Source organism: Musca autumnalis, unplaced genomic scaffold (assembly GCF_047663935.1).
Source record: "Musca autumnalis isolate F117 unplaced genomic scaffold, ASM4766393v1 scaffold_2, whole genome shotgun sequence".
Classification (NCBI taxonomy): domain Eukaryota; kingdom Metazoa; phylum Arthropoda; class Insecta; order Diptera; family Muscidae; genus Musca; species Musca autumnalis.
In genome coordinates, this window is record NW_027411755.1 from 255,216,629 (window position 1) to 255,244,469 (window position 27,841).

The following is a 27,841-nucleotide window of genomic DNA, read 5'->3' on the forward strand; positions in this document are numbered from 1 at the left end:
AAGTGCTTCGATATTAGGTCATAAAATGAACTTATCCGAAATTTTGTGTGGGAGGTACCAGATGGAGTGGACAAATATAGTCCATATTTGAACCTGATCTATATCTGGTAGATATATTAGGATGTGTAAAGTATAGACCAATTCGGCCACTCCCTTCAAGAGTTACCGTACGAACAATTTTTCCGAACATTTTTAAACTTTTGTGGGGGAGGTACCTAAAGGAGTGGACCAATATGGCTTATCTTCACACTTAAACTATGTTTGGACAATATATTACTAAGGCCATATTTTGGACCGAATCGGCAGATCCGTCCGAGAATTATCTTGGGCTCCAACCACCTCACACGGTGTCATAGGGGTTTTTTGCAACTTTCAGGCTATTTTCTCAGGAAGTGTGGACTTGCCCCTGATGAAACTTGTACCGTCGTATGGAGGGCAGTGAATACAAGTTGCTAAAACAAAAATCAAAGCGATTCGAGAGATGGCCCTAAACTGAACTTTTCCGAAATTTTGTGTGGGAGGTACCCGAAGGAGTGGACCTATTGAGACCATATTGGAACCTCATATTACTCTGGTAGAAAGTTTACGCTATACAAAGCATGGACCAAATCGGTCACTCCCTTCAAGAGTTATCGTGCGCACAAACTTTCCGAACATTTTCGAACTTTTGTGGGGGAGGTACCGGAAGGAGTGGACCGATGTAGGTCATCTTCGAACTTAAACTAAGTTTGGGCAAAATATTACGAAAGCCAAAATTTGAACCGAATCGGTTCATCCGTTCGAGAGTTATCATGCGCTCCAGCCAGCAGGACAGACAGACAGACAGACAGACGGACGGACATGGCTAGATCGACTCAAAATTGTCTGAAACACATTTCGTCCAAACATACTTGGGGTCTAAAACCATTATTTCGATGAGGCACATTTTCATCGTATCAAAGTGTATATACCCTCCTTAGCCTAAAGGCTGAGGGTATAAAAACGATCTAATTTTGAGATGCTATAGCCGGTTAGTTTAATGGCGACTGGAAAATCATTTTGGTATTTTTACCGAAGGTGTTTCATGTGGTCCTGTCTACAACTATATAATGTATTTCGTGGGCGAGTTTAAACTCTGCCTGAACCAAGGAAAATATATGCTAAGCAAGATAACTCACGTATTATGTATCCGAATTAACCGAAAAATTGCAAATATAAATATTTCTTCCAAACCTTAATGAAGTTCGTGCAGTGCAATTTAGTAGTTTTGACATTTTTGAGAAGGTAGTCCTTGTGGCCTGTTTACAAAGATATAATATTCTTTGTAAGTCAATTCATACTTCCTGACATAACGGTCAGAAAACTCATAAAGCGATGTAATATTATTCTTCATACTTCCCGCGATAATGGCCCGTAAATTCTTTGTACAGTCATAGGTCAAGGATATTTAACTGTCGCCAAAGTCAACTGATTCTTTATTTCGCTTATTTACTCAAAGAGTGACACATCTCAACAAATTCAGGTGTGAGAAAAAATAATTTTAAGTTAATTAAAAAAAAAAATTACATAAAAAGTAAAATAACTGCTGGGACCATATTGTGCAAGCAGATACCCAGATCTCAGTGATAAATTTCTGTGCAAGATCAAGCATAATTTCTCCCAAATTACACAGTGAACATCGTTGTTGGTCTGGCGTTCTAATTGGCTTAGAATTCAGTTGTAATAAATCACTTGCTTTCAGTATCAAGGATATTTATTCTTGGCTGTAAGTATCATTGCAGTAAAAGGGACCCATGTTATAGTCAAGACCCCTATAAATACGGTTAGCACTTCTTTCTGCATTTGGTATGTGTGTGTTAGTCCATATTATTTTCATTTCATTCAGAATTTTCCCTGCTGCGTCCATCCAATATGATCTATTCATCAATATATTGCTGCTATCGATGCTGTTTACTGCTAGCTTTTGTGTAAATTCACTAAACCACGCAAGCAACAAAACTTTAGACAGGTATTGAATGTGCAAGGAATATGTGTAAATGTACCCAGGTTCATACCCTGTTTCCAAAGAAATGACGTAGTTGGGTGCAGAATCAAATCGGTAAAGTTTTTCAACTTCTTCAAAATAAGAGTTACCCCATACTTGTGCTCCGTAACTATGAATTGAGCGACATACAGCTCGTAGGTTTCGATATTAACATTTTCCACTTCGACATCAAGGACATTTTTGAGGCTTCCTCCTTTTTGTAGATGTTTAGTGAATGATAGTTTTGGGGTAAAAATCATTCCCAGATATGTATATTCGCATTGCTCACTTGCCGATAGCTTGCCTCCTTTCCTAAATACCATTATCTCTGATTTTGTATGGTTTACTATATCATCCTCGTACATGAGTAAACGAATGTTTGTTTCATCTATATCGATTCCACCTTCAAGATATTCGTGTAAGTCGTTAAGATAGATCGCGAAAAGAATTGGTGACAACAAACAGCCCTGCTTTACGCCAATATGCGTTTCAAAATATTGTGATAACAGATCTCCCGACCAAACTGCGGATTTTGTGTGTTCATAGATTTTTTCACGAAATGAATTATTTTCGACGACAAGCCAATGATATGTAGTTTATAAATTAGTAGATCCCTGGGAACTCTGTCGAAAGCAGCTTTAAAATCTACAAAAAATACGTAAACCTTTTTGTTCCCATTCAGTTTCAGGTTAATTATTGCTGAGAGATTAAAGATGTTATCGATTGTCGAGTAACCTTTCCTGAATTTAAAATTTGGTTTCCAATAACCCAATCTGCAATTCTTTTGTTGATCATTCCAATCATTATTTTACCAACACAATTCATAAATGTAATTCCCCTGTAGTTGCACACATCATTCACGTCTCCTTTTTTATGGATTGGGAAGATAATACCTGAACGAAATACCTCGAAATCATCAGAAACATTTAAAATCATATTAAACGAATTACACACACTTTGGAGCAATGCATCTGTGGCATGGATATAAAACTCATACGGGACTCGGTCCTCCCCTGGTGCTTTATTGCACTTAACATTCTGGAGCTGTTTCTTTAATTCTTGGACCGTGAAAGCTCTATCGAGGATATAGTCGTTTGACAGACCAGGAGCAAAATGTATTGGCTTTGTATGACATACAGGATTCAAAAGCTTCTCAAAATACATCTACCGAAATACCACAGTGCTTTTCATCCCCTTGCTGTCTGATCTTCTGATCGCCAGCGCCCACCATGTTTTGCTATCTGAGATAGTGTTCATTTGCCACTCTTAGTTGGTATAATATTCTAATTTTTTCAACTTGCATAGCTGTTCAAAATTTTTCTTTTTTTTCAATGTATTTTACATCGAAAACAAAATAAAGTCAAAAATGTAAGTAAAAAAAGTTCTCATTTGAATAGAACACCCCTTTAAACTTGGGAATACAGACATATTGTATTAAAATATCGTGAATATGCATTTACTCTATATTAAAAACGAAGTACTTTCAGTAATATTCAGTAAAAGTATATCCCTCTTGATTAAGGATACACCCGTATATCCTGCTTTGACAATGATTCTTTAAATATCAAGCTTGCTTTTTCCTTTCAACAAGTTTATTTTTGGAAGCGTACTGTCTGCAAGAGTCGTATATTTTACGCAAAAGTCATTCCCATACATTTTAGAGAATATTTACCACTGTTGAATATGGCGGTCCCTTAAGGACATTCGCATTTCTTTTCAAAAAATTAAGTTTTGATAACTCGAAGTATATAAAAAAATCGTCATGAAATTACCACTCCGGATATCCGAAAATATTACTCACAACTGGATATGTCTGTTTCAGAACTTCTTTATAAGTTGTCGTGCGCATTTAAGGTGAAGTAAATTAACGCAGTCCAACTGCGTATTTATGTTTTATCAGCTATTTAATAAAAATTTTACACAGTGGGCTTGAATGCAATTTGCGCGATTTAATGTTTAAACAAAAATTTTAACAATGATTTTACTCTTCGATTTTCTTGATTTTTTTATAAGTCTGCCAACAATTACAAAAATTGTAAGTCCCATTTGGTAGTGGATTCGAATGATTACTATTTTTTAATAATTTTTTAAAATTTGTCAATACAATTTTTCTTTATACCAGTGTGAAAAATTTGTAATTTTACCAAAAAAAAAAAAAATACAAATTTACGTTTTTAACATTCGTTTTGTTGTTTTATTTAGGAATTTATCTTAAACTTCTTGATTGACTTAAAACATTAAATCGCGAAAATTGCATCCAAGCCCACTGTGCAATTTTTTTCTGTGTCCATTAAACAGCCTATAAAACAACAAAACATTCAAAAAACATTTTTTCAAATTGGAACAATATTAAAGATGTTATGAGCATTTCTTTGCATATAGTTTTTGCAGAATTCGACTTTTTCAAGGCGTGATAACTTGGGAACCGTTAGTCAAAAAAAAAATCTGAAAATATACTGAAATGTTTTTCTGATGAGCAGTATCACCACAGCAAAAAAAAAAATAAAACTTCGATTTGAATAAGTGTCCGATTTCTTTCACTCAGAAATGCCCATATGTACATAATATTTATTTCCATGAGCCACCCTTCCCAAAAACTCTCCCAATGTGTCAAAGTAAATTCACGCAATTGTTGCACCTTGGCAAAACAGGGTTAAACGTCAACAAGAACAAGACAACAACAAGAAGTAATAGCAGCGAGTTAAACAAAAACACACGCACACCGAAGAGCAAACAACAAACAGTATTTTCCCCATGCAACAAATACGGTGGCACCACACACCAATCAAACCAATGGCTGGCCGGTCTGGCGGCGGCTTACTATGCTAACAAATGGTTTGGGGGTTGTGTTTTGTTGTGTATGGCCGACATGTTGCATGTCGCAAGGCAACGAAGGCGATAATGATGTTCCATGGTAAAGTAACAACGAAAACCGAAGTTGCTGCGGTGTGTTACTAAACGATGGTAGACCAATACGAAAAATTCAGTCGAGTACGAACGATGAAACGCGATGAACGTCTTTAATGCAGTGAGATAGAACGGTATTGAATTTGAATTTTCAATAAAGGAAAAATTTAACAAAAAATAGCAACAAAAATAAAAACAGTGCGTAACTGAAAAGAAATTTTGAATTTGAAAATAACATTGTGGAAAATAAGAAAAGAAATTAAACTTTGAAGGAAAAGAAAATTGAAAATTGTGAAGCAAAAGAAAATTCCCACAATAGTTGAATTTTTATCAAAATTAGTGTTCTTGTTGTTGTTCTATTTTATCAAACTATTATCAATTACAACAAAATTACGCTAAATGCATTTCGTGTGTGGTGCGGGTCCCCCTTTTTAAAAGGGCTAAAAAATACAATTCCGAGTTTTCCTGTGTCTTGTTTGAGTGATTGAAGAGAGGTGTTATTTGAAATAGTGGTCGGTCGGGTTTTGAAAACTTCAAATTAAACAAAACACAAAAACAATTTGCCGGCCCAAAAATGCATGGTGGTGGTCTAGCTGCTCCAATAGTGAACTCCGATAAACGCGGATAAACACGACATTTAAAAAACAATAACAAACATCACCTGGTTGCACATCGGCGACCATTGTGGTGCTATCATTAACCAAATATAAGCAGAAAAGTCTTCTTCTTGTTCAGCTTCGGTTAGTGTTTATTTTTGTCTGTGGCAGCCAATCGATCCATTGCTTTTTTTTTGCCAAAGACCATCTTACTATATAAACAATACCACCGCGGTAATCTTGTGGTGGTGGACAATCCCGATTATTGGAAATAAACGTGTTTTAGGGCAAGCCTTCCGAAGCTGCCTGTCTGTTTGTGGTCTATGTCAGTTTTCATATGTGTGTCAGTGTGTGCATGACTGGCTGGGTTATTTTAATCGCTGTGCGGTGTATGGTGTTTAAACGTTTTCGTGGAGTTAATGCGCGCATTTTGTCGGCCTTTTGATCTTTTAAAGGCTTTTTCCAGCGATCAAAAGTAACATACAGCAACAACAACAAAAACAACAACAACCATCAAGAAGACAACAATCGTTGGAAGTGAAATAAACTGTGAAGACACAGGGAAGACAAGTTTTCTTCCAAATAACATCGTGTAGAAAGAAGTGAATGACTATGATGCCGAAGTCGATGAAGATGATGATCATCTTACCTGTCTGAACGTGTGTGTGAATGTATGAAAGTGATCATATTTGTCCGCCTGCCGTCGCTGCTGGCCAACAACATTGTGTGAACAAGTGCCGAACACTAATAACAAAAAACGGACTCTAACTCACACACATCCATGCAAGTATTTTTCATGGATGGCGGTAAAAATCTAAAAAAACGGATCCTCCAGATCTTTTTTTCTGCTCGCATACTCTCGGCATTGAGGTGAAGTGATGTCCAGCAGTTGGGTAACACAGAAAACAATAACAACACGTTTTACTCACAAAAAGAACAATAACCACAACAACTGAACTTTTTTGTGAAAGAAACAAGAAACAATCTTTGAAAAATAAGAACAGGCTTCCGAGGAATAAGGCCATTAAAGCAATTAAAAACAACAAATCCCCAACAACACCAACAATTGTAATAAACCAACAAGAAATGTGTCAAACTATTTAACAACAAACAGTAGCAAGCAACACAACAATAACAACAAGTATTAACAAAAACCCACCAAAATCCATTCATTAAAAACAAAACATCCAAAGGAAATCTCAAACTCCGTTCGTGTTTTCTCAACAAAAGAAAAATAAAAACAAAATAATTTAATTTATTAAAAAATACACAAAACTTAGTAATTAATAATAACAAAATAATCAATAATTTTAATTAGTGTTAATAATTTATTTAAACATAAACCCCACTTGCTTCCCAGTACTTAGAACAAAAAGAAAAAAGAAAAACAAAAATCAAAACGCCTAGAATTAGACTTTAGCAATTGCCACAACTTAAAGCCAAAAAGTAGTCTACATTTCATTTAATTTATATTAAATAAAAAACAACACAACAAAATGCATCTTTTGTGGTTCATAACCATGGCCCTGTTGGCCCTATGGCACTTACAACTCTCAACATGTGATGACATTTCCCTATCCCAATCAACACAAACAAATTCTGGAGGCTTACAACAATCACAACAAAATCCCAATGGACCCGGAGGTGGTGGTGGCGGCGGAGGAGGTTTGGGTTCAAATACTCTTACATCGGGACAAAATATAGGCCTAGTCAACAATCATCAACAGCAGCAACAACAACAACAACAAACGAATACAAATCTAAATCAATTGGCCGGCAATAGCTCCCTGCTCAATTCCCTCATGAATGTAAATGCCAATGGTAACGGCTTGAATGGTTTATCTCCCGCGCTAAGTGGTGTCCTCAGCTCCATGGGTAGCAGTGGTGTTGGCGGTATTATTGGTCATTCGGGTGGTAGCTCTATGAGCTCTCATGGCGGAGGAGGTGGAGGCGGCGGCATGGGAATGGGTGGCGGAGGTGGACATCATGGTCATGCCCTTGCCGGCTTGGCAAGTTTAGGCATTATTGTGCCTGGCCATCGTCCAGGAATTACGAACAGCGATACTGGCGGACGTTATAATCCCCCCTATTTGGGTGGCGGAAATATGGACGGGAATAGCATGCAACAAGGCGGTGTTAGCAGTAGTCTTGGCGGTTCACAATATTAGTAAGTACCATAGACATATTTTTATTTAAGAAACACCATTAGATATTATAGTTTACTGACTGATAGATTAGAATTGATTTGCACAAAAAAAAAACAAAATTTAAAAATTTTCAAACGTAAAGAGGAAAATATAGGGAAAACGTCCAAATTAGTAGCTCTTTGCAGATTCTGGAACAGAATATGATATCAATGAATTTGAGTATATTCTAGATTTGAACGCCCAATAGTGTAATATTGTGTTTTTTTAATGGCAGAAATAAGCTGTGTTCCTTTACTTACCCGAGGTTACCATTTTTACCATTTGTTACCATTTTTAACCTGCAAAGCGATCCTTAACCCCAAAAAGTTTTAAAACTGGCAAAAATTTTTAAGAGAGTGAGAGAGGAGAGATAGCACATATGCCTTTCTCTTCTACCACAGGCTACCAGACAAATTTCTGCAGATAAAAAATAGTAGAACTGATTTTTCGACATTTGTTTGACGATTATTTCACAATGAAGAAAGAAATGAACGAAAAACAGAAGAAATAGTCGAACGCTAACAAAATTAAAAACTGCGAAATAAAAGAAGAAATTTGACATTTTATGTTTCCTTTTGATATTGCTACCAGATATACCATATTTCCGTTCCTTTACTTTTCTGGTAGAAATGTTCATGAGAGAGCAATTTTGAGCAATTTTGACACTTTTCTCTTTTACCACTTTTACCATTAAAAAAGTAAAGGAACAAAGCTATAGTTAAAAATTGGAACAAAACAAGACACGATTTTAATGTACATAATAAACCTACAAAAATATATGAAGATCGGTTCAGGCGCTCATATCACAGTCAATTTTGTTCTGATCGACTTGAAATTTGTTCCACATATTCTATTATACTTTTACTTTAATAATAACCAAATAAAAAATTTTCAATGTTTTGAGGTGCAAGTGGCGGTAACTCCTTAATAAAATAAAATTGAGTTTTTATTAAATATAAATTGTTAGCCTGCCTGCCTGTCTCCCAAATTTAATGAATGAGTTCGAGTTTTAGGTCATACAACATCACATTTCTACACGGTGCACCGCGGTGGTTGACAACCCCCTTCAGAAAAATATCCCGTCATGCCACACTGAGTCGAAGGCTCTGGTGAAGTCTATCCCTGCGGATATAGCCCTGTATATACATACAATCAAACCCCTTTAATCACGAAATAGGAAAAGGACGACTTGACCTAAGGCCCAAATCAATTTTAGCCGTTATGTCAGCACAAACCCTGGTCATAAGGCCCAACATAAAATTTTGCGCTATATCCGCCCATATCGTGATTTTTTTTAATATACCGTTTTTGACTTTTCCTCGAACATCTTTAGGGGTTTTATGCATTGTTGTCTTAGTTGGACAAAGATCATTACTTATAAAAGTTTTTTAATAATTGAGTTATCATGACCTAAGGAGTTTCTATTAAGAAAGTGATATCGAACGAAGTCCCACATATCCAACCAATTATGTTACGATCGATGGTGGGTGGTTATTCGTCATATCAGACGTGATTGGCTAGACAAAAAGGAAGTTTGATAACTTCCATTTATACGAACATTATTGCAAATTAGCAGATAAGAAGTATTTCTGAAGCCATTTTCTTTTTTCGTAAAGACTACCCAGCCAGCATTTTTTGAAATTTTTAATCAAATTCAAGTCTTTTTTTGATCCGACTGCGCGATTAAAAAGCTGGAATATGAGCGCATTTTCTGACAATTAATAACAGAAATAATAGTTACATTTAACGCTTCAATGATTTATTTGCGCTTGCCATACATTTTGTTATTGTATTTTTAATAATTAGAGGGAATCACTTTCGAGTCCCTTTCTAATCATGACTTAATCAGATTTTGATCACCAAAGAACTTCAAAAAGACTCCGCAATGTTATTTTTGAAAAAAAAAACAGTCTTCCAAATGCTGGTTGGTTACATAGTGTCTTTGTAGAATCATTTCTCAATCCATAGATTTTCTCTATTACTCAATTTTTAATTTACAATAGGACGTTTACTAGTGATCATGAGTTCTGTTCATATCGGCACTGTAATAGATATTTAAACGCTAACATATTCCGCCCAAAAGTATGCTAATTAGATCAACTTTATGAGACAATAAATTAAATATTGCAAAATATTGACGTATAGATGGCGTATAACTTCATGAGCAGGTTTGAAACATTCGTACCCTTTGAACACTCCTTTTTATCACACAAGTTTGGTCCAATCCTTTCGCTTCCGTGGCTTTTCGTTACCTCCTGTTTTTTGTATAAAATTTATTCGTTTTAATGGAATTGTCAAATTTTGAAATTTCTTTGACACTGAGAATATATAGTGGTTGATTTTTAAACGATCTATTTTTAACTATGTATGGAACATGTCTACGAAAAATTACGTCAATAGAGGATGAGCTATCAGTACCTAAATTATTACAAAACGAACGAACAACATTTGCTTACAACAACAGTGGGTTGGTTCATACATACTTTCTGAGGCCTGAATTATCTGACAACCGTATGACCACCAACTAAATTCACTAAATCCAGCGATAAAGAGGAGTAACCGATTTGGTCTAATTTTTATACCCTCAGCATTTATGCTAACGAGGGTATATACACATTCATACGGGCAAAATGTGCCTCATCGAAATAATGGTTTTAGACCCCAAGTATGTTTGGACGAAATGTGTTTCAGACAATTTGGAGTCGATTGAGCAATGTCCGTCCGTCTGTCTGCCTGTCTGGCTGGCTGGAGCGGACGATAACTCTCGAACGGATCAATCGATTCGATCCAAATTTTGGCTTTCGTAATATTTTGTCCAAACTTAGTTTAAGTTCGAAGATGGGTTATATCGGTCCACTCCTTCCGGTACCTCCCTCACAAAAGTTCGAAAATGTTCGGAAAATTTGTACGTACGATAACTCTTGATGGAAGTAACCGATTTGGTTCATACTTTGCAAATCGTGAAATGTCTACCAGACTTAGATGAGTTTCCAATATGGATTCAATCGGTCCACTCCTTCGGGTACCTCCCACACAAAATTTCGGATAAGTTCAGTTTAGGGCCTGCTCTTGAATCGCTTCATTTTTGTTTTAGCAACTTGTATTCACTGTCCCCTATACGACGGTACAAGTTTTATAAGGGCAAGTTCACACTTCCTGTGAAAATAGCCCCAAAGTTGCAAAAAAAAACCCTATGACACCGTGTGAGTTGGCTGGAGCGCAAGATAACTCTCGAATGGATCTGCCGATTCAGTCCAAAATTTGGCCTTAGTAATATTTTGTCCAAACATAGTTTAAGTTCGAAGATAAGCCATATCGGTCCACTCCTTCAGATACCTCCCCCACAAAAGTTCAAAAATGGTCGGAAAATTTTTCGTACGGTAACTCTTGAAGGGAGTGGCCGAATTGGTCCATACTTTACACATCCTAATATATCTACCAGATATAGATCAGGTTCAAATATGGTCTATTTTTGTCCACTCCATCCGGTACTACCTCCCACACAAAATTTCGGATAAGTTCACTTTATGACCTGCAATCGAATAACATTGATTTTTGTTGAAGCAACTTGCATTCCATACCTCAATTACGATGGTTAAATCTGTTTTCAGGGGCAATTCCATACTTCTTGAGCAAACAGCCCGAAGGGTGTAAAAATCCCATATGTAGTTGCTGGAGATCCCCTTAATGGTCAATGTCGATCCATTCCTTTAAGGATCTCCTCCGCAAAATTTTTGATCTTTAATCCTAATCAACATTTTTGTCAGTTCAAACATCCACAATTTTTAAAACCCCCTAAATACATACGATTTTTGGGAAAACATTGTTTCAATATACATAGGCTGAGGGTATATATCTGTCAGCAAAGTATTTATTCCAAACTTTATCAAATTTGAAAATGGATTATTGTCCTTTCTATGCTTGTTTAGCGGTTTGTTGTTGTGGGGGATGTTCTTCCAAGAGACATAACACTCTAAAAATCAGAGGCCCAGCAAACAAAAAATTTTTTGTAAGCATGACAACTCTGAAAGGGAGCACCTAATTTGGCTTAAACATGAACTTTGTAATATTGCTTCCAAACATAGGTCAAGTTCGACGTTAGTCTATATCGGTCTACTCCCTCTGGTACCTTGTCGAGATAAGGGATCCTAAAGTTTCACAACAACCTCACTTAGATTTCATGAAAAAAGAAACAATCATAAATTTTTTGTTGGATGTGTCCGTCATCAGAAATTATGCCTAAGAAACTGTGAGATATATGATATACATACATTTCCGACGTATAATAAATATGTCAATTACTGTTTCTAACTCAACGTTCTTACACACAGTACTCTGGCGTAAGGTCGTTCCTTGCTCAACTTACGATAGAGGAAATATATTTTCCGAGGCATTTACATATATACTATGTTGATACACACTTTTTATGGTTATGTCACCTTCTGTTTTAAATAGTTCGACAAAGAGACCATTGGTTCCTGCTCCTTTGTTGAGTTGAAAAAAATGATCAAAACAAGTATGCAGATGCAGGTGAAAATTTATGCAGACATGTCTGATCAAATTCTGATGTAATTCTGAGCTATTAAAAAGTGTTAGCGTTTCTCTCTTTCTCCATCAGAAATACGATTATTTATTAATTTGGGAGTCTATCTGGCTCCCAAACAGAGGGATGTGAATTACGATACTGTGTTATAAAAGCCTCTCAGAGGATCCTGGTGTTTTATTAAGTTGCCTGTATATATCAGCGTTTGAAATGGAGTTTTGGGTAGCTTTTCTGCTGCTTGGTGATTACGCCTTTGTATGCAGCCTTGTCTGATGTAACTCTGATGCAATGTTCAGTTATTGAAAAGTGTTAAAATTTTTGTCACTGCTTTTTGTCCATAAGGAATAGGATTTTGAATTAATTTAGGGGATATATCTGACTACCAAACAGAGGATATGAATTCCAATGGACGACCGCTTTTCTTAGAGAAAGTCTATTCATTTCCCGGACTCTTCATAATGTATATTTTATACTGGAATTAATATTATAATAATAATTGTTCCACAAACATCCCATACGGGACAAGGGAGACTTCTCTCATATCAATGAGTGCACCCCGATTTATATTAGCTCAGTGATATGGGACCTACTGTTTTTTGCCGAGTCCGAACGGCGTGTCTTAAGGCACCACTTGTACAGAAGTTTTACATGGCTGAAATACTCAGGAAATGTCGCCAACATTACTGAGGGGTTTTTCCCACCGTTAAAATTGTTGATGTTGCCTGTCCTGGGAATGGAACCCACGACCTTCAGCGTGCAAGGCGGGTGTGTATACCATTGCACCACGGTGGCACCCACTGGAATTAACACTATAAAATTGAATAAACTAATGCCATTAATCTGAAATTTCTGGTATTGTGTTTCGGTGAGTAAAAACTCCAGGAATTAACCATGCAGGTCCATATTTCGATATCGTTACATTATAACGGTTCCACCCGATATATGATATTTTAAAATGTTCAACCAAATTTTGGGGCCATTTTGGATCCCTTTATACAATTTTTTTATGATATATCCGTGATATTGCATAGCCCCATTTTTTATATCGGAATATTGTTAAAAATACTGTTACTTGATTAAACTTAAAAAAATCTTTTAGATTTCAAAACCAGTACGGTGCAGCCAAACTTCTCTCCTGTATAATTGTATTTGAGCAACCAAATGAAATGTCGCCGTGTCATATTGATGGATTTTATAATGACGATATTTAGGCCAATATCAAATCTTTTAATATATGTATTACATTTTAAAGTTAAATTAAATTTGAAACAGCTTTTACAGTTTTTTACAAACTTTCAACTGCAGGTTACGCCACCCTAAAAAACTGAGAAATGCGTGAATAAGATAGCTCCTCCTTAAAGTGGATAATTGTAAATTCTAATTAAAATCCATTTGAATGCTCTGTGGGATGTCAAGACATTTATGACCTGCAAGACATAATAATAAAACAAAAGTCAACAAAAATTCTTATTCAGATTTTTTATGATTATCCTGAAAATATTTGTAATTTGTGTTTGAAACAAACACATTAATTTTGTTATTATCCATTGTAATGAATGTTATATTTCCGTTACAACATAAAATTATCCTTGTCCCCCGCATCACACCCTTCCTCCTCAAGTTCAAAGTGCGTTCGTTGATGGTGATGATATCGTCGTGGCACAAGCCATAACAATGCCACACAAAAAAATAATAATTTATACTCTTTGGGGAATTTGGTTTATGCGTTTTGAGTTCCAATTTTTTTTTTTATTTTAGCACTTCGTCTATGTTGTTGCTGCTGTTGAAGTTGCATTTTTATTACAACGATTATTCAAAATCACACAAAAAATTACGTTAAAACCGCAGCAGAAGCTCTACTCGTAAATTCAACACCAAACAATACCTACCAAAATTCAACAATGGACATGTTGATGATTTTTTTTTTCAAAACTCTTGTGTTCTCTTTCTGTTACACTAAAGCGAACAAATCATCATCTTGCAGCATCTATCGTTAATCACTCTCACCCCCGCACATACGGACATACATATTAGCAGGAAGGCAAAACACTGAGGCTGGCTAACTCTTAATAATTCAGGGATGGATTATGTAAAATAATTTCGGGTTTTGGGGTAATGACAAATATTGTCAAATATTCCATGAAACAAATTGAGGAATATTTGTGAACAACAAACACACAATGATCAAATTTGCTTTGATTAATTAAATTTAAAAATATGTATTAAAATTCATTACAAATAAGTCCATATTTTACTTATTTTTGATTTCATATACTAACTTCCCATCCATGGGCGACCATCCATCCAGATGTAATCAAACAACAGCAACAACAAGTGCGATTTTTTGTTGTGTTATTATCATGCGGTTGTGACCCATGTTGGGGGCGGAGTAGTTGTTGCTTGTGGTAATTTGCTTGTCATTGGTTGTGGTTGCTGTTTCTGTTCTTGGTTTTTATTTAATATGAAAAGTGCACATAATTTACATATTACAATGGTAACAAACAAACAGCAGCAACAATAACAACAACAACTACATCAACAACAACAGCCACCAAAACTGTGAAGAAGAAGAGATAATGGTGTTCAACTTCTTCCAACGCAGCGCATAGTTATTTTTCCGCATTCATTGTCCTCTTTACGACTTACGCACAGGTATCCATTGCGGTTGGATGCATAAACATGAATGGCATGGCATGGCACAGAGAAAGCTAGAGATTTTCTATTTGGGGTGGATGGACGTTAGACACAATTTCTGCACAGGCCTCTAAGGACATGCTATGAATGAAATAAGGTTGAAAGATGATTACAATTAAACATCACCACCGCCACCACCCCGAACAAGAAAGCGAGAAAAACGCACAAATTGCTAACTTTCACAACTTTATATCGATAACTTTAAGCATTCTGGGCAACAAACAACAACAAGGAAAAAAATGAAATCACATTTTTTATAGCCGGCAGTTTGTCAATTGAGCGTGTCACCCAACATTACCGCCTCTCGCTGCTTCAATTACTGCAATATGCCATAATTATTAACAAATGCTTTGGGATTAATAATTCATATGGATATTTTGAAAGGTTTTCCTTGGCAGACAGACGAACTCAGTCAGTCAGTCAGTATGTGTCATCACTCTAGTATCTCGAAAATCTGACAAAGAAGTCAATCGCAAAAAATAGGATTAAATTTTACATTGCCAAAAGAGTCTTTTGGGCACACATTCGATTCGGGCAAAACTAAATTATTCCATCATATTGACAATGTTTCCTTTGTGTGTTGCAAATATACTGTTATCTTGAATTCTGAATCAGCAGCATTCATTCGTTTGTGTATTACGGTTCCATATTATGGTGCACACTGCTTCCAGCCATCATCATCGTCATCAATTGAATCATATGCACAAAATCATCTTAATTTTATAAAGTGAATTTTGTTGATTTTCAAAGGAAAATGCCACAATGCATACAACAAACACACAAGAGACATACAGTATCTAGATGAGATATTAGAGATGTGAAAGCAAAAGAAGGAATGAAAACAAAAAAATTACATATCTTATTAAATTTATTTTTTATAGAAAATTTCATTGGGGATGACTTTTCCTATAGTCCTATAGAAAATAATTTTTAAATAATCGTGTTTAAAAAAAAATAAATAAATAAATTAAAAATTCGTGGATTTTTAAAAAAATAATTTTCAATAATCGTGGAGTTTTTATAAAAATATTATTTTTTCAATCATCGTGGATTTTTTTTTTAATTTTTTTTCAATTATCGTGTATTTAAAAAAAAATCAATAATCGTGTATTTAAAAAAAATTCAATGATCGTGTATTTTTTCAAAAATATTCTTTCAATAATCGTGGAATTTTTTAACCAATATTTTTCAATAATCGTGGATTTGTTAAATTTTTTTTTCATTAATCGTGGATTTAATAAAAATCAATAATCGTGGATTTAATAAAAATCAATAATCGTGGATTTAAAAAAAATTATGCATTTTTTATAAAATATCATTTTTAATAATCTTGGATTTTTTTAAAAATATCGTTTTTAATAATCGTGGATTTTTTTAAAAATATTTTTTTCAATAACCTTGGATTTTTATTAAAGAATATTTTTTGTGGATTAAAAAAACTCATTTATTCAATAATCGTGGATTTTTCTAAAAATTATTTTTTCAATAATCGTGGATTTTTTTACAAATAATTTGTTCTATACTCGTGGATTTTTTAAAAATAATTTTTTCTATACTCGTGGATTTTTTAAAAATAATTTTTTCTATAATCGAGGATTTAAAAAAAAATTTTCAATAATCGTGGATTTTTTAAAAATATTTTTTCAATTATAGTGAATTTTTTTAAAAAATATTTTTTCAATAATCGTGAATTTTTTAAAAAATATTTTATCAATTATCGTGAATTTTTTAAAAAATATGTTTTCAATTATCGTGAATTTTTTAAAAAATATTTTTTCAATAATCGTGGATTTTTTAAAAAATATTTTTTCAATTATCGTGGATTTTTTTTAAATTTTTTTTCAATGTATTTAAAAAAATCAATAATCGTGTATTTAAAAAAAAATCAATAATCGTGTATTTAAAAAAAAATCAATAATCATGGATTTTTAAAAAAATATTTTTTCGATAATCCTGAATTTTTTAAAAAATATTTTTTCAATAATCGTGAATATTTTTTCAATAATCGTGAATTTTTTAAAAAATATTTTTTCAATAATCGTGAATTTTTTAAAAAATATGTTTTCAATCATTTAGAATTTTTTTTAAATCAATGATAATTTCCATTGGAAAAATTATCATCGATGAACTCTTCCATTAAAAAATTCTTCATCGATCTACATGTTTATAGGAAAAGTCATCTCCGATGAACTTTTCTATATAGGAAAAGTCATCTCCGATGAAATTTTCTATATAGGAAAAGTCATCTCCGATGAACTTTTCTATATAGGAAAAGTCATCTCCGATGAAATTTTCTATATAGGAAAAGTCATCTCCGATGAACTTTTCTATATAGGAAAAGTCATCTCCGATGAAATTTTCTATATAGGAAAAGTCATCTCCGATGAAATTTTCTATATAGGAAAAGTCATCTCCGATGAACTTTTCTATATAGGAAAAGTCATCTCCGATGAACTTTTCTATATAGGAAAAGTCATCTCCGATGAACTTTTCTATATAGGAAAAGTCATCTCCGATGAACTTTTCTATATAGGAAAAGTCATCTCCGATGAACTTTTCTATATAGGAAAAGTCATCTCCGATGAACTTTTCTATATAGGAAAAGTCATCTCCGATGAACTTTTCTATATAGGAAAAGTCATCTCCGATGAACTTTTCTATATAGGAAAAGTCATCTCCGATGAACTTTTCTATATAGGAAAAGTCATCTCCGATGAACTTTTCTATATAGGAAAAGTCATCTCCGATGAACTTTTCTATATAGGAAAAGTCATCTCCGATGAACTTTTCTATATAGGAAAAGTCATCTCCGATGAACTTTTCTATATAGGAAAAGTCATCTCCGATGAACTTTTCTATATAGGAAAAGTCATCTCCGATGAACTTTTCTATATAGGAAAAGTCATCTCCGATGAACTTTTCTATATAGGAAAAGTCATCTCCGATGAACTTTTCTATATAGGAAAAGTCATCTCCGATGAACTTTTCTATATAGGAAAAGTCATCTCCGATGAACTTTTCTATATAGGAAAAGTCATCTCCGATGAACTTTTCTATATAGGAAAAGTCATCTCCGATGAACTTTTCTATATAGGAAAAGTCATCTCCGATGAACTTTTCTATATAGGAAAAGTCATCTCCGATGAACTTTTCTATATAGGAAAAGTCATCTCCGATGAACTTTTCTATATAGGAAAAGTCATCTCCGATGAACTTTTCTATATAGGAAAAGTCATCTCCGATGAACTTTTCTATATAGGAAAAGTCATCTCCGATGAACTTTTCTATATAGGAAAAGTCATCTCCGATGAACTTTTCTATATAGGAAAAGTCATCTCCGATGAACTTTTCTATATAGGAAAAGTCATCTCCGATGAACTTTTCTATATAGGAAAAGTCATCTCCGATGAACTTTTCTATATAGGAAAAGTCATCTCCGATGAACTTTTCTATATAGGAAAAGTCATCTCCGATGAACTTTTCTATATAGGAAAAGTCATCTCCGATGAACTTTTCTATATAGGAAAAGTCATCTCCGATGAACTTTTCTATATAGGAAAAGTCATCTCCGATGAACTTTTCTATATAGGAAAAGTCATCTCCGATGAACTTTTCTATATAGGAAAAGTCATCTCCGATGAACTTTTCTATATAGGAAAAGTCATCTCCGATGAACTTTTCTATATAGGAAAAGTCATCTCCGATGAACTTTTCTAAAGAAAATGTCATCTTCGTTGAACTTTTCAAAAGCAAAATTAATTTCCAATAAACGTTTTTAGACGAAAATTCTTCTTCGATGACATTTTCTAAGGGAAGGTCCATCTCCGAAAAACTTTTCAATAAGAAAAGTCATCACTGATTAACTTTTCTATAAGAAAGTTAACCTGCGATGAACTTTTCTAAAGAAAAATACATCTCCGATGAACTTTGGCAAAGAAAGATTCATCTCCGATAAAGTTCTATAAAGGATGTTGTTAGGACCACTTTCCCATTCGAATGCTCTTCCTGTAAAGTGGTACTATCGGCTATGAACTTTCCAAACTCAGTTCAGGTGACTTTTCTATGAAGAGTCCTGGCACTGAATTTGTCTTTAAATCGATTATCGTATTACTGACTTAAATGTAAAGGTGGCATCTTTAGCTTGAATAGGTAGCTAATATTCCCATCAAAAACTGTTAATCTTTAGCACAGAGAGGACCAAATATGCATTAACGAAAATTAGTAACATTCTTTTGTGTGAGTGTGTGCTTGTGTTTATGTTTGTGTGGAGATTAAAGAATTTTTGGCCAGATTCTTTTCATGTTTTTGGCTTACAACTTTCGCAAAGTATTTATAAATGCAAACAAAAAACGACAGGAATACAAGAAGTCCGACGATACTCAAAACTGAAAATTTGAAGCAGAAGTTGCAAAAGAATGCCATAACCATAACATTCAATGGTTATTATTTGCAAAACACTTGCACACAGATGCACAAGAGTATTTGCAATGTATAGATGGACGGACAGACGGACGGACGTACAATATCCATTGACTTTACAACAAACTAAAGAAACGAAAGAAAATCGCACACAAAAGACATTGACTTGATTTAAATTGATACGCCTCAGACACATAAACTACAGACAGGCAGGCAGTGACTGTTCTCGTAGCTGCTGCTGCGGCTGCACCACATACAACGACATTATGACGGTGAGGACAAAATAACAACAACGATACTCCTCTGAACGACATTCAATACCAAAAATTCATACTCTAAACACAAGACAGCTACAAAAGAAACAATGAATAGTCCGAAATGCTAAGCGACTCCTTTCAAATGAAATGCCTGCAAAACGGTATTTGTGAGGAGGTAGAAGCAAAGATGAAAAGATTCCATTGCACTGATAAGCCATCAGACTTTGACTGATAATTTTACAATTTACGGAAATTCGCTAAGAGAACGGTGGGTGCTTCCTTCTAATGCACAATAACTGAGCAGTTGAAATGGAACAAAAAGATCATGGAAGAGGAGTGCATAGAATTTTGTTAATTAGTGTAAATTTTACGCTACACACCCTAGGAGATAAGTACTAAATAAGGTTTTTTATTGTTGTTAAGGTGGGCGTAGACATTGATGAGTAGTTGTTTTGTTAGCGCAAATAACATAACGGTAATTTATAATTGATTTTTAATTCGATACAGAGAATGTTGAGGAAATCATGTCTTTCAGGTGCCTGCCTAAATGGAACTAATGAAGTTGTCCACACCAATATTGGTTGTTATTCAGTTTTTCCTTTGACAAATCCTATGACTTTTCATTTCCAACCCAATTGTTTGGCATAACAATTTTTTGTAATTTGAAAATTGCCTATTGATCGATATCTATAATTGGAAAACTTAATATCCACATCCATATGTTGTTTGAAACCCGCCTCTGGCATTAGCCATAGGCAGCAATCAGCATTGTGGCTCTTTGAATGCCAATGTGATCTCCAAGCGTCAAAGACAATATCAATTATTATTGATGCAATTTATGCTGATTTGAACAGTTTCTTGGGCTTTTTGTTGTTGTTGTTTTCGTTTGATATAATATCGGTTTAAATTTCCTAAGAAACTTCCTCTCCCATCAAAATACCCCACACACTGGCTTATGACTTGGCCATCCATTGCCACCACAATGTACATGAATGAAGGAAAGGAACTGAGTTGTTGTTGCTGTTGGTGTTTTGTTTTTATTGTTTATTGTCTTTGCCTTTTCAACAGTTTTGTTTTGCCATAGTTTTTTGTTTCTTTGGCTTTTTTGATTATTATTTTTTCCATTTTGGAATATCTAATTTTTGTTGCTGGTGGTGTTACTGGGCTTCTGTGGTACACATTGGATTTTTAGTTTGTTTAGCATGAAACACAGTGCGTGAAAATCATACAAAAACAGTGGTAATATATTGGAAATTTCCAAAAGGATAGGGCTATTAGCACTAAGTATGACCTAGCTGAAACCGTGCTATGCGGACCGCCCAGCTTTTAAGGCCACCTTACAAAGGCAAAAGTGGTCTGCAGGGCTACCAATCTCAAGGGACAATAATACAAATCCAAGCACTGTGCATCGCTGCCACAAAACATCAACACAAATAAGACAGCCTGTGAACGATTCTCATCATAAAACATTGGAAATAAAGATCAATCGATTTTGCCAGTCCATAGAATAGATTTGAAAATAAAAAACTTGGCAGTTTTGTAATCGTGAAAAAATTCTCATTGTTTGAGATACTCGAATACTAGTGATGGCAGATGAATGTACATTGGGGTGTCAAAAAAAATATATATTTTATTTTTATTTGATCCAAAAATCTGCAATTGGTGCCCTAAGACATGCCGTTCGGACTCGAAAATTAAAAGTAGGTACCATATAATTGAATTGGAGCCAAATATCATCGAAATGATAGAAGACTTTCTTATACATAAATTTAGTTCTACAAGAAATACATACATATGAACAAATCCCTAAACGTAATTTTGGAAGCTCCGACATTTGTGGAGTAGGTATCATAAACAGCCGATTTCAAAACAAACATGGAATAACATTTTGAATTTTATAAGGAAAAGAGTTGTCCGATCGATTTTATATTGTATATTTTATATTTAATATTTTATGTTTTACATTTTATACCAGAAGACCCGGATCCGCGTTGCTGGCCCGTCGTATTGCGTTCAATTGGCAACTTTTTATGGAGTTTATGCTTTACAATTCAAAAATAGGTATTTTCTACCTCATTTCTTCGGGTCCATTGTCAAATCGAGTGATTCATTGAGGATTTTAAATTTATCAACATAATTTGTCTGCAACCTTTCTTTTCTCTTACGGACTTTGTCGGATTTTTCGGCCATTGATGCTGTTTAGGATTTATTATCGTCCTAAAGCGATCTAATAATAAAAGTTAAAAATATGGTTAAGTTGAATTCTCCCGCTTATTGAGACTTATATGTTTTTAGTTTTTCTTGGCTAATGGACCGTTGAACTTCACCATTTAAAGAAATTTGTAAATATGTCGTTTTTCTTAATAGGGGAGATACCGTGCCACCTTCAAAATTCATGCCTACATGTACCACCGATCATTACACAAAATGTCATGAAAATCGGTTCGTTAGTTTTCGAGATATAACATACGTAACATCTGATCGTGATCGGGACTTCGGGCACCAAGAACCGTTGTCTCGAAAATTAATTTGCAAGCCAATGCACTCATAAGTTTAGCAAATATAGCCATTTTAAAACAATAGGCTCCCGAAATTCGTCTACAAATATATAGTATTTGGACTATTGGATATTCCTGAACATTTTCTGAAAATTGCATGAAATTAGATTCAGTAGTTTTGGAAAAATAACTTATTGAAAAGAGTGGGCGTTGTCATCAGTTTTCAAGATATAACATATTTAAAAAAGTGGCAGTGGTCCGGTATTTTGGCTACAAATATGTACCTAGGGTACATAGTCCGTTTAGGCCCCAGAAAAGTACCTAAATTGTAGTAGATTAATCCGTACATTTTTAGAGCGATACATGCGTAATTTTTTCTAATATAGCGTTTTTTAAATATCGCATAGGGGAGGTACCCCACCCACTCTGGACATCAATAAAATATGTAGGTTGTTTTCGGGGGCCATCCCAGTGCATTCCCTGGCAATTTCACAAAAATCGGTTCAATTGTTTTTGCAAAAAAAATCATATTAAAAACAAGTGAGCAAAGGCTATAGTCGGGATGGGGCCGACCATGTGATACCCTACACCACTACCCCAGTGTATAAGCTTTTCACTAGTTAACATTTATGTTAGGGAATATAATCCGACTACAACCAAACATAATATGCCTCTTTCTCTCTGGGACCCCCAAAGCAACCAAAATTTCGTGACCATCCGATCAAAATTACGACCTGTAGCGTGATTGCAAAAAATGTAAGAATTGGATGCATTACCGACTATTGTGGTATCTCCCTTGTTTGACCACCTTCGCCAACCAATGTAAAGATAATATTTTCTTCTTCCATTGACAGGTTTGCCGTTGGAATATCCCTACTAGAAGCCGATATATTCACAAAGACCCCTAAATATTATCCGACTATCACCAAAATCAATAGGTTTCTTCCTCTGTGGGGCCCCCATCAACCGCAAGTATTTCGTGACTATCCGATCAAAATTCGAACCTTAGCGTGATTACAAAAAATTTAAAAATTGGATATATTACTGATTTTTGCGATATCTCGGTTGTTTGCCCACTTACTTTACATTAATATAAAGGAGATGTTTTCTTCTTCCTTTTGGAATACTCCTACCAGAAGCGGAGATATTCGCATAAGAAAAAAAACGTTGGCTTTACTCCACATAATCTTTTTGCTTAGTCTGACTCCTGAATATTATCCGACCATAACTAAACTTAAGAGGCTTCATCCTCTGTGGGACCCGCATCAACTCCCAAAGAACTTCGTGACGATCCGATCAAAATTGCGTGATTACAAAAAATCGGAAAATGGAATGCATTACCAACTATTGCGATGTCTCTGTTGTTTGACCACCTACGACAGCCTACTTTACATAGTTGTAAAGGTGATATTTTCTACTTTCCCTGCCAGGTTTTGCTTTTGATATACCTCTTTAATAAACAGAGCTATTGGCTTTGAAATAAAACGTTGACCTTTTCTCCAAATAAGTTTTTGTCCATTCCTGAATATTATCCCCTCCGGGACCCTCATCAACACCCAAAATTTGGTGACGATCCGATCAAAATTGCGACCTCTAGCGTGATTACAAGGTTTAGAGGGACAGACGGACGGACACACATAGCTACATCGACCCAGCTCGTCGAGACATTCATGTTGGTATATATGTATATGTATGGGTTTACGACCATTATTTCGATGCGTTACAAACCTTTTGGCCAAACCAACTTATAATACCCTCCCCACATACTGGTGTAGGGTATAATTATAATAAGTGGGAGTGGTAAAATTTTCTTTCCATAAAAACCTAAGTTGGGTTCTGACGTCATTTCATTTTTATACACTTTCATACGGGCAAAATGTGCCTCATCGAAATAATGGTTTTAGACCCCAAGTATGTTTGGACGAAATGTGTTTCAAACAATTTGGAGTTGATTTAGCAATGTCCATCCGTCTGTCTGTCTGGCTGGCTGGTGTGCACGATAACTCTCGAACGGATGAACCGATTTGGTCCAAAATTTGGCTTTCGCAATATTCTTCTTAGTTTAAGTTCGAAATGTTCCAAATGTTCGGAAAATTTGTGGGCACGATAACTCTTGAAGGAAGTAACCGATTTGGTCCATACTTTGCACATCGTGAAATTTCTACCAGACTTAGATGATGTTCCAATATGGATTTAATCGTCCCACTCCTTCGGGTACCTCCCACACAAATTTCCGGAAATGTTCAGTTTAGGACCTGCTTTCAGATCGCTTTGATGTTTGTTGTAGCAGCTTGTATTCACTTCCCCTCATACGACGGTACAAGTTTCATCAGGGGCAAGTCCATACTTCCTGAGAAAATAGCCTGAAAGGTACAAAAAAGCCCTATGACACCGTATGTAGTGGTTGGAGCGCAAGATAACTCTCGAACGGATCTGCCGATTCAGTCCAAAATGTGACCTTTTTAATATTTTGTGCAAACTTAGTTTAAGCTCGAAGATAAGCCCTACCGGTACACTTATTCAGGTACCTCCCCCACAAAAGTTCAAAAATGTTCGGAAATTTTTTTCTCACTATAACTCTTGATGGGAGTGACCGATTTGGTCCATACTTTACACATCCTAATATATCTACCAGATATAGATCAGGTTCGAATATGGACTATATTTGTCCACTCTTTCGGGTACCTCCCACACAAAATTTTGGATAAATTCACTTTAAGACCAGCTATCAAATAACTTTGATTTTTGTTGAAGCAACTTGCATTCACTGCCTCACTTACGATAGTAAAAGTTTTTTCAGTGGCAAGTCTATACTTCTTGAGAAAACAGCCCGAAAGTTGTAAAAAAACCTCTATGGCACAATAGGTAGTGGCTGGAGAGCTCGAATACTACGTTCGTCTACACTTTGGATATCGTAATATTTCTTCGAATATTATATGGAATTCGAAGGTGGTGCTTATAGGTCCACTCCTTCCGGTACCTCCCTATCTATCGGTATCCCCGCAAATTTTTAAGCTTTAATCTGACCCATATTTTTGTCGGTTCATACGCCTAAAATTTTGAAAACCCCCCAAAATACATAAGTTTTTTTTTGCAAAAAAACCTATTTCAATCCACACAGGCTGAGGGTATATCTCTGTCGGCAAAGCCGACTGATACTTTTTAACTTGTTTTTATTTATAACAATATGGCGTTATTTAAATATGGCAAAGGGAAGTACCCCCCCCCCCCCTCCTCCCTTCGAAATACATGAAAAAATGCATCCTATTTTCACAGAAGGTCATCCCTGTAAACTCCATGAAAATTTCGGAAAATCGAATCAGTAGTTTTGTAGATGTAACATATTTTAAAAAGTGGGCGTGGTCAAGCCTTTAGGTCCTAAAAAAGTAGGTAAGGTCGGAGACGTAGCCACAATTGTCTCGCAAATTAATTTCCAAACCGATACATTCATAGTTATTTTAAATATAGCATTTTTTCTTTAAATAGGGCATAGGGGAAGCACCCCGACCCCTCCGTAATTCAACAAAATATGTAGCCTATTTTCACCGGGGGCCGCCCTGTACATTCCCTGACAATTTCAGGATTATCAGTTCAGTAGTTTTTGTAGAAAAAAAAAATTGAAAATTGTAAAAAGTAGGCGTTGTCAAATTTTCTTTGCATAAAAACCTAGATCGGGTTATGGCGAACATTTCACAAAAAGAGTTATCCAAATTAGTCCAGCAGTTCTAAACTGATGCCATTACCAGATTAAAATTGAAAATTTAAAAAGTTGGGCGTGGTCAAGTTTTTTTTGCATAAAAGCCTAGGTCGGGTTATGGCGAACATTTCACAAAAAGAGTTATCCAAATTGGTCCAGCCGTTATCAACTGATGCCAGTACCAACGAACGACATTTGATTTTTATTTATAAAGATTTTACATATTATATTTATTATATTTATATTTCATATTTTATATTGTATTTTTTATAGTTTACTATTTATATTATCTCTGGAAGATAGCTTGAAAAGTTGTCATTGTTTATAGAAGACCTTTTGGAATGTCTTCCGTCTCAATGGAAGTCCTTTTGGAAGGTGTTCTGCCAGTTGAAGGAATCTAGAAACGAAGGAAGGAATCTAGAAAATAACTTTTGAAATATCTCCTCTGTCCAAATAGGTTTTTTTTATTTTTAAGGGTATTATTCCCTTAGAAGATCTTTCGAAAAATAGTCTTTCTATAGATGACCTTTTAAAAGGTCTTTGTCTATGAAGTCCTTAGAATTCTATAGAATTTCTTCTGCCTATAGAATACCTCTTGAAATGTCTATTATCAATAAAAGACCTTTTGAAAGGTCTTATGTGTGCTATGAAAGGCTTCTTAGAAGTATTCTACCAAAAAAAGATTTCTCCAAAAAATATTGTGTCTCTAGAATCCCCTTGAATAGGTCTATAGGAGACCTTTGGGAAAGTCTTATGGCTTTTTCGCTTAGAAGATCTTTCGAAGAATAGTCTTTCTATAGAAGACTTTTTGAAAGGTCTTTGTCTATGAATGTCTTTAGAATTGTATAGAATTTCTTCTGCCTATAGAATACCTCCTGAAATGTCTATTGTCAATAAAAGACCTTTTGAAAGGTCTTCTGTGTGCTATGAAAGGCTTCTTAGAAGTATTCTATCCAAAAAAGATTTCTCCAAAAATATTGTGTCTCTAGAATGCCCTTGAATAGGTCTATAGGAGACCTTTGGGATAGTCTTCTGGTTTTTAGGATATTCACACATTTTCTGTCTATAGAAAACCTTTTGAAAAATCTTCTGTCTATAAGATAATATATAACCGGATTTAACAACCCCACTGGGTTTCAAATGTAATTTCCATTGCTTATATTTCAAATAAGTCATCATAAAGAAGGTTAACCCTGCAAAAGGCTATAATATAAATAACCTTTAACTTTTGAAACATCTTCTCTGTCTTTATAGGACCTTTTTTGGGGTAATATTCCCATATAAGATCTCTCGAAAATTATTCTGTCAATAGTAGACAATTTCAAGAGTCTGAAAAAGTCTACTGGCCATAAAAGATCATTTGAAATGTCATTGGTGCCTATAGAATACCACCTGAAATATCTTTTCAATAAAAGGCCTTTTGAAATGTCTTCCGTGAGCTATGAAAGGCTTTTAGAAGGCTTCTACCCACAAAAGACTTCTTGAAAAATATTTTGTGTTAAGAATGCCCTTGGAAAGGTCTATAGAAGATGTTTTGGGAAGCATTCTGGCATTTTAGTGTCTTTATATCGATTTTCTGTCTACAACAAACCTCTTGAAAAAATCTTCCTTCAATAAAAGAACCTTGAATGATCTTCTGGGTCTATATAGAACCCTTTTAAAGATATTATGCCTACAAAAAATCCCTCGAAAAATATTCCATCTATATGTTATATAATTATTCCGCCTACAAACATGCTCACAAAATTGTTCAAACACCTACCTTGTTACATTCAATTTCAGATATAGATGGCGCCAAGTGCAATAACAATTTTCGTTCGAATTACCAAAACTTAACAGTCGAGTTCAACATCACAAAGTGCACTACAAAACTGTGAAAAAAGATTTTTTATGAAATTCATACCACAGGATGGACTTTAAGTCTTATTAAACATTGAGGTTATTTGAAATATTTAAAAATGTCACGAAATACCCCCCTCCTTCTATTATGGAATTTCAATTAGACATTGAATATTATTAGACTACTTATTAAAAATTTCAAT

General features: G+C 34.8%; 1 protein-coding gene across 1 annotated transcript in view; it reads left to right on the top strand.

The window, feature by feature from the left end:
* The first annotated feature begins 4,992 nt into the window (after nucleotides 1–4,992).
* Wnt4 (Wnt oncogene analog 4) overlaps nucleotides 4,993–27,841 on the top strand; it is a 143,995-nt gene continuing 121,146 nt past the window's right edge. The window contains exon 1 of the mRNA XM_073966412.1: nucleotides 4,993–7,672. Coding sequence (XP_073822513.1) covers nucleotides 7,002–7,672 — 671 coding nt within the window. The 5' untranslated portion in view covers nucleotides 4,993–7,001. The remainder of the gene's footprint in view (nucleotides 7,673–27,841) is intronic.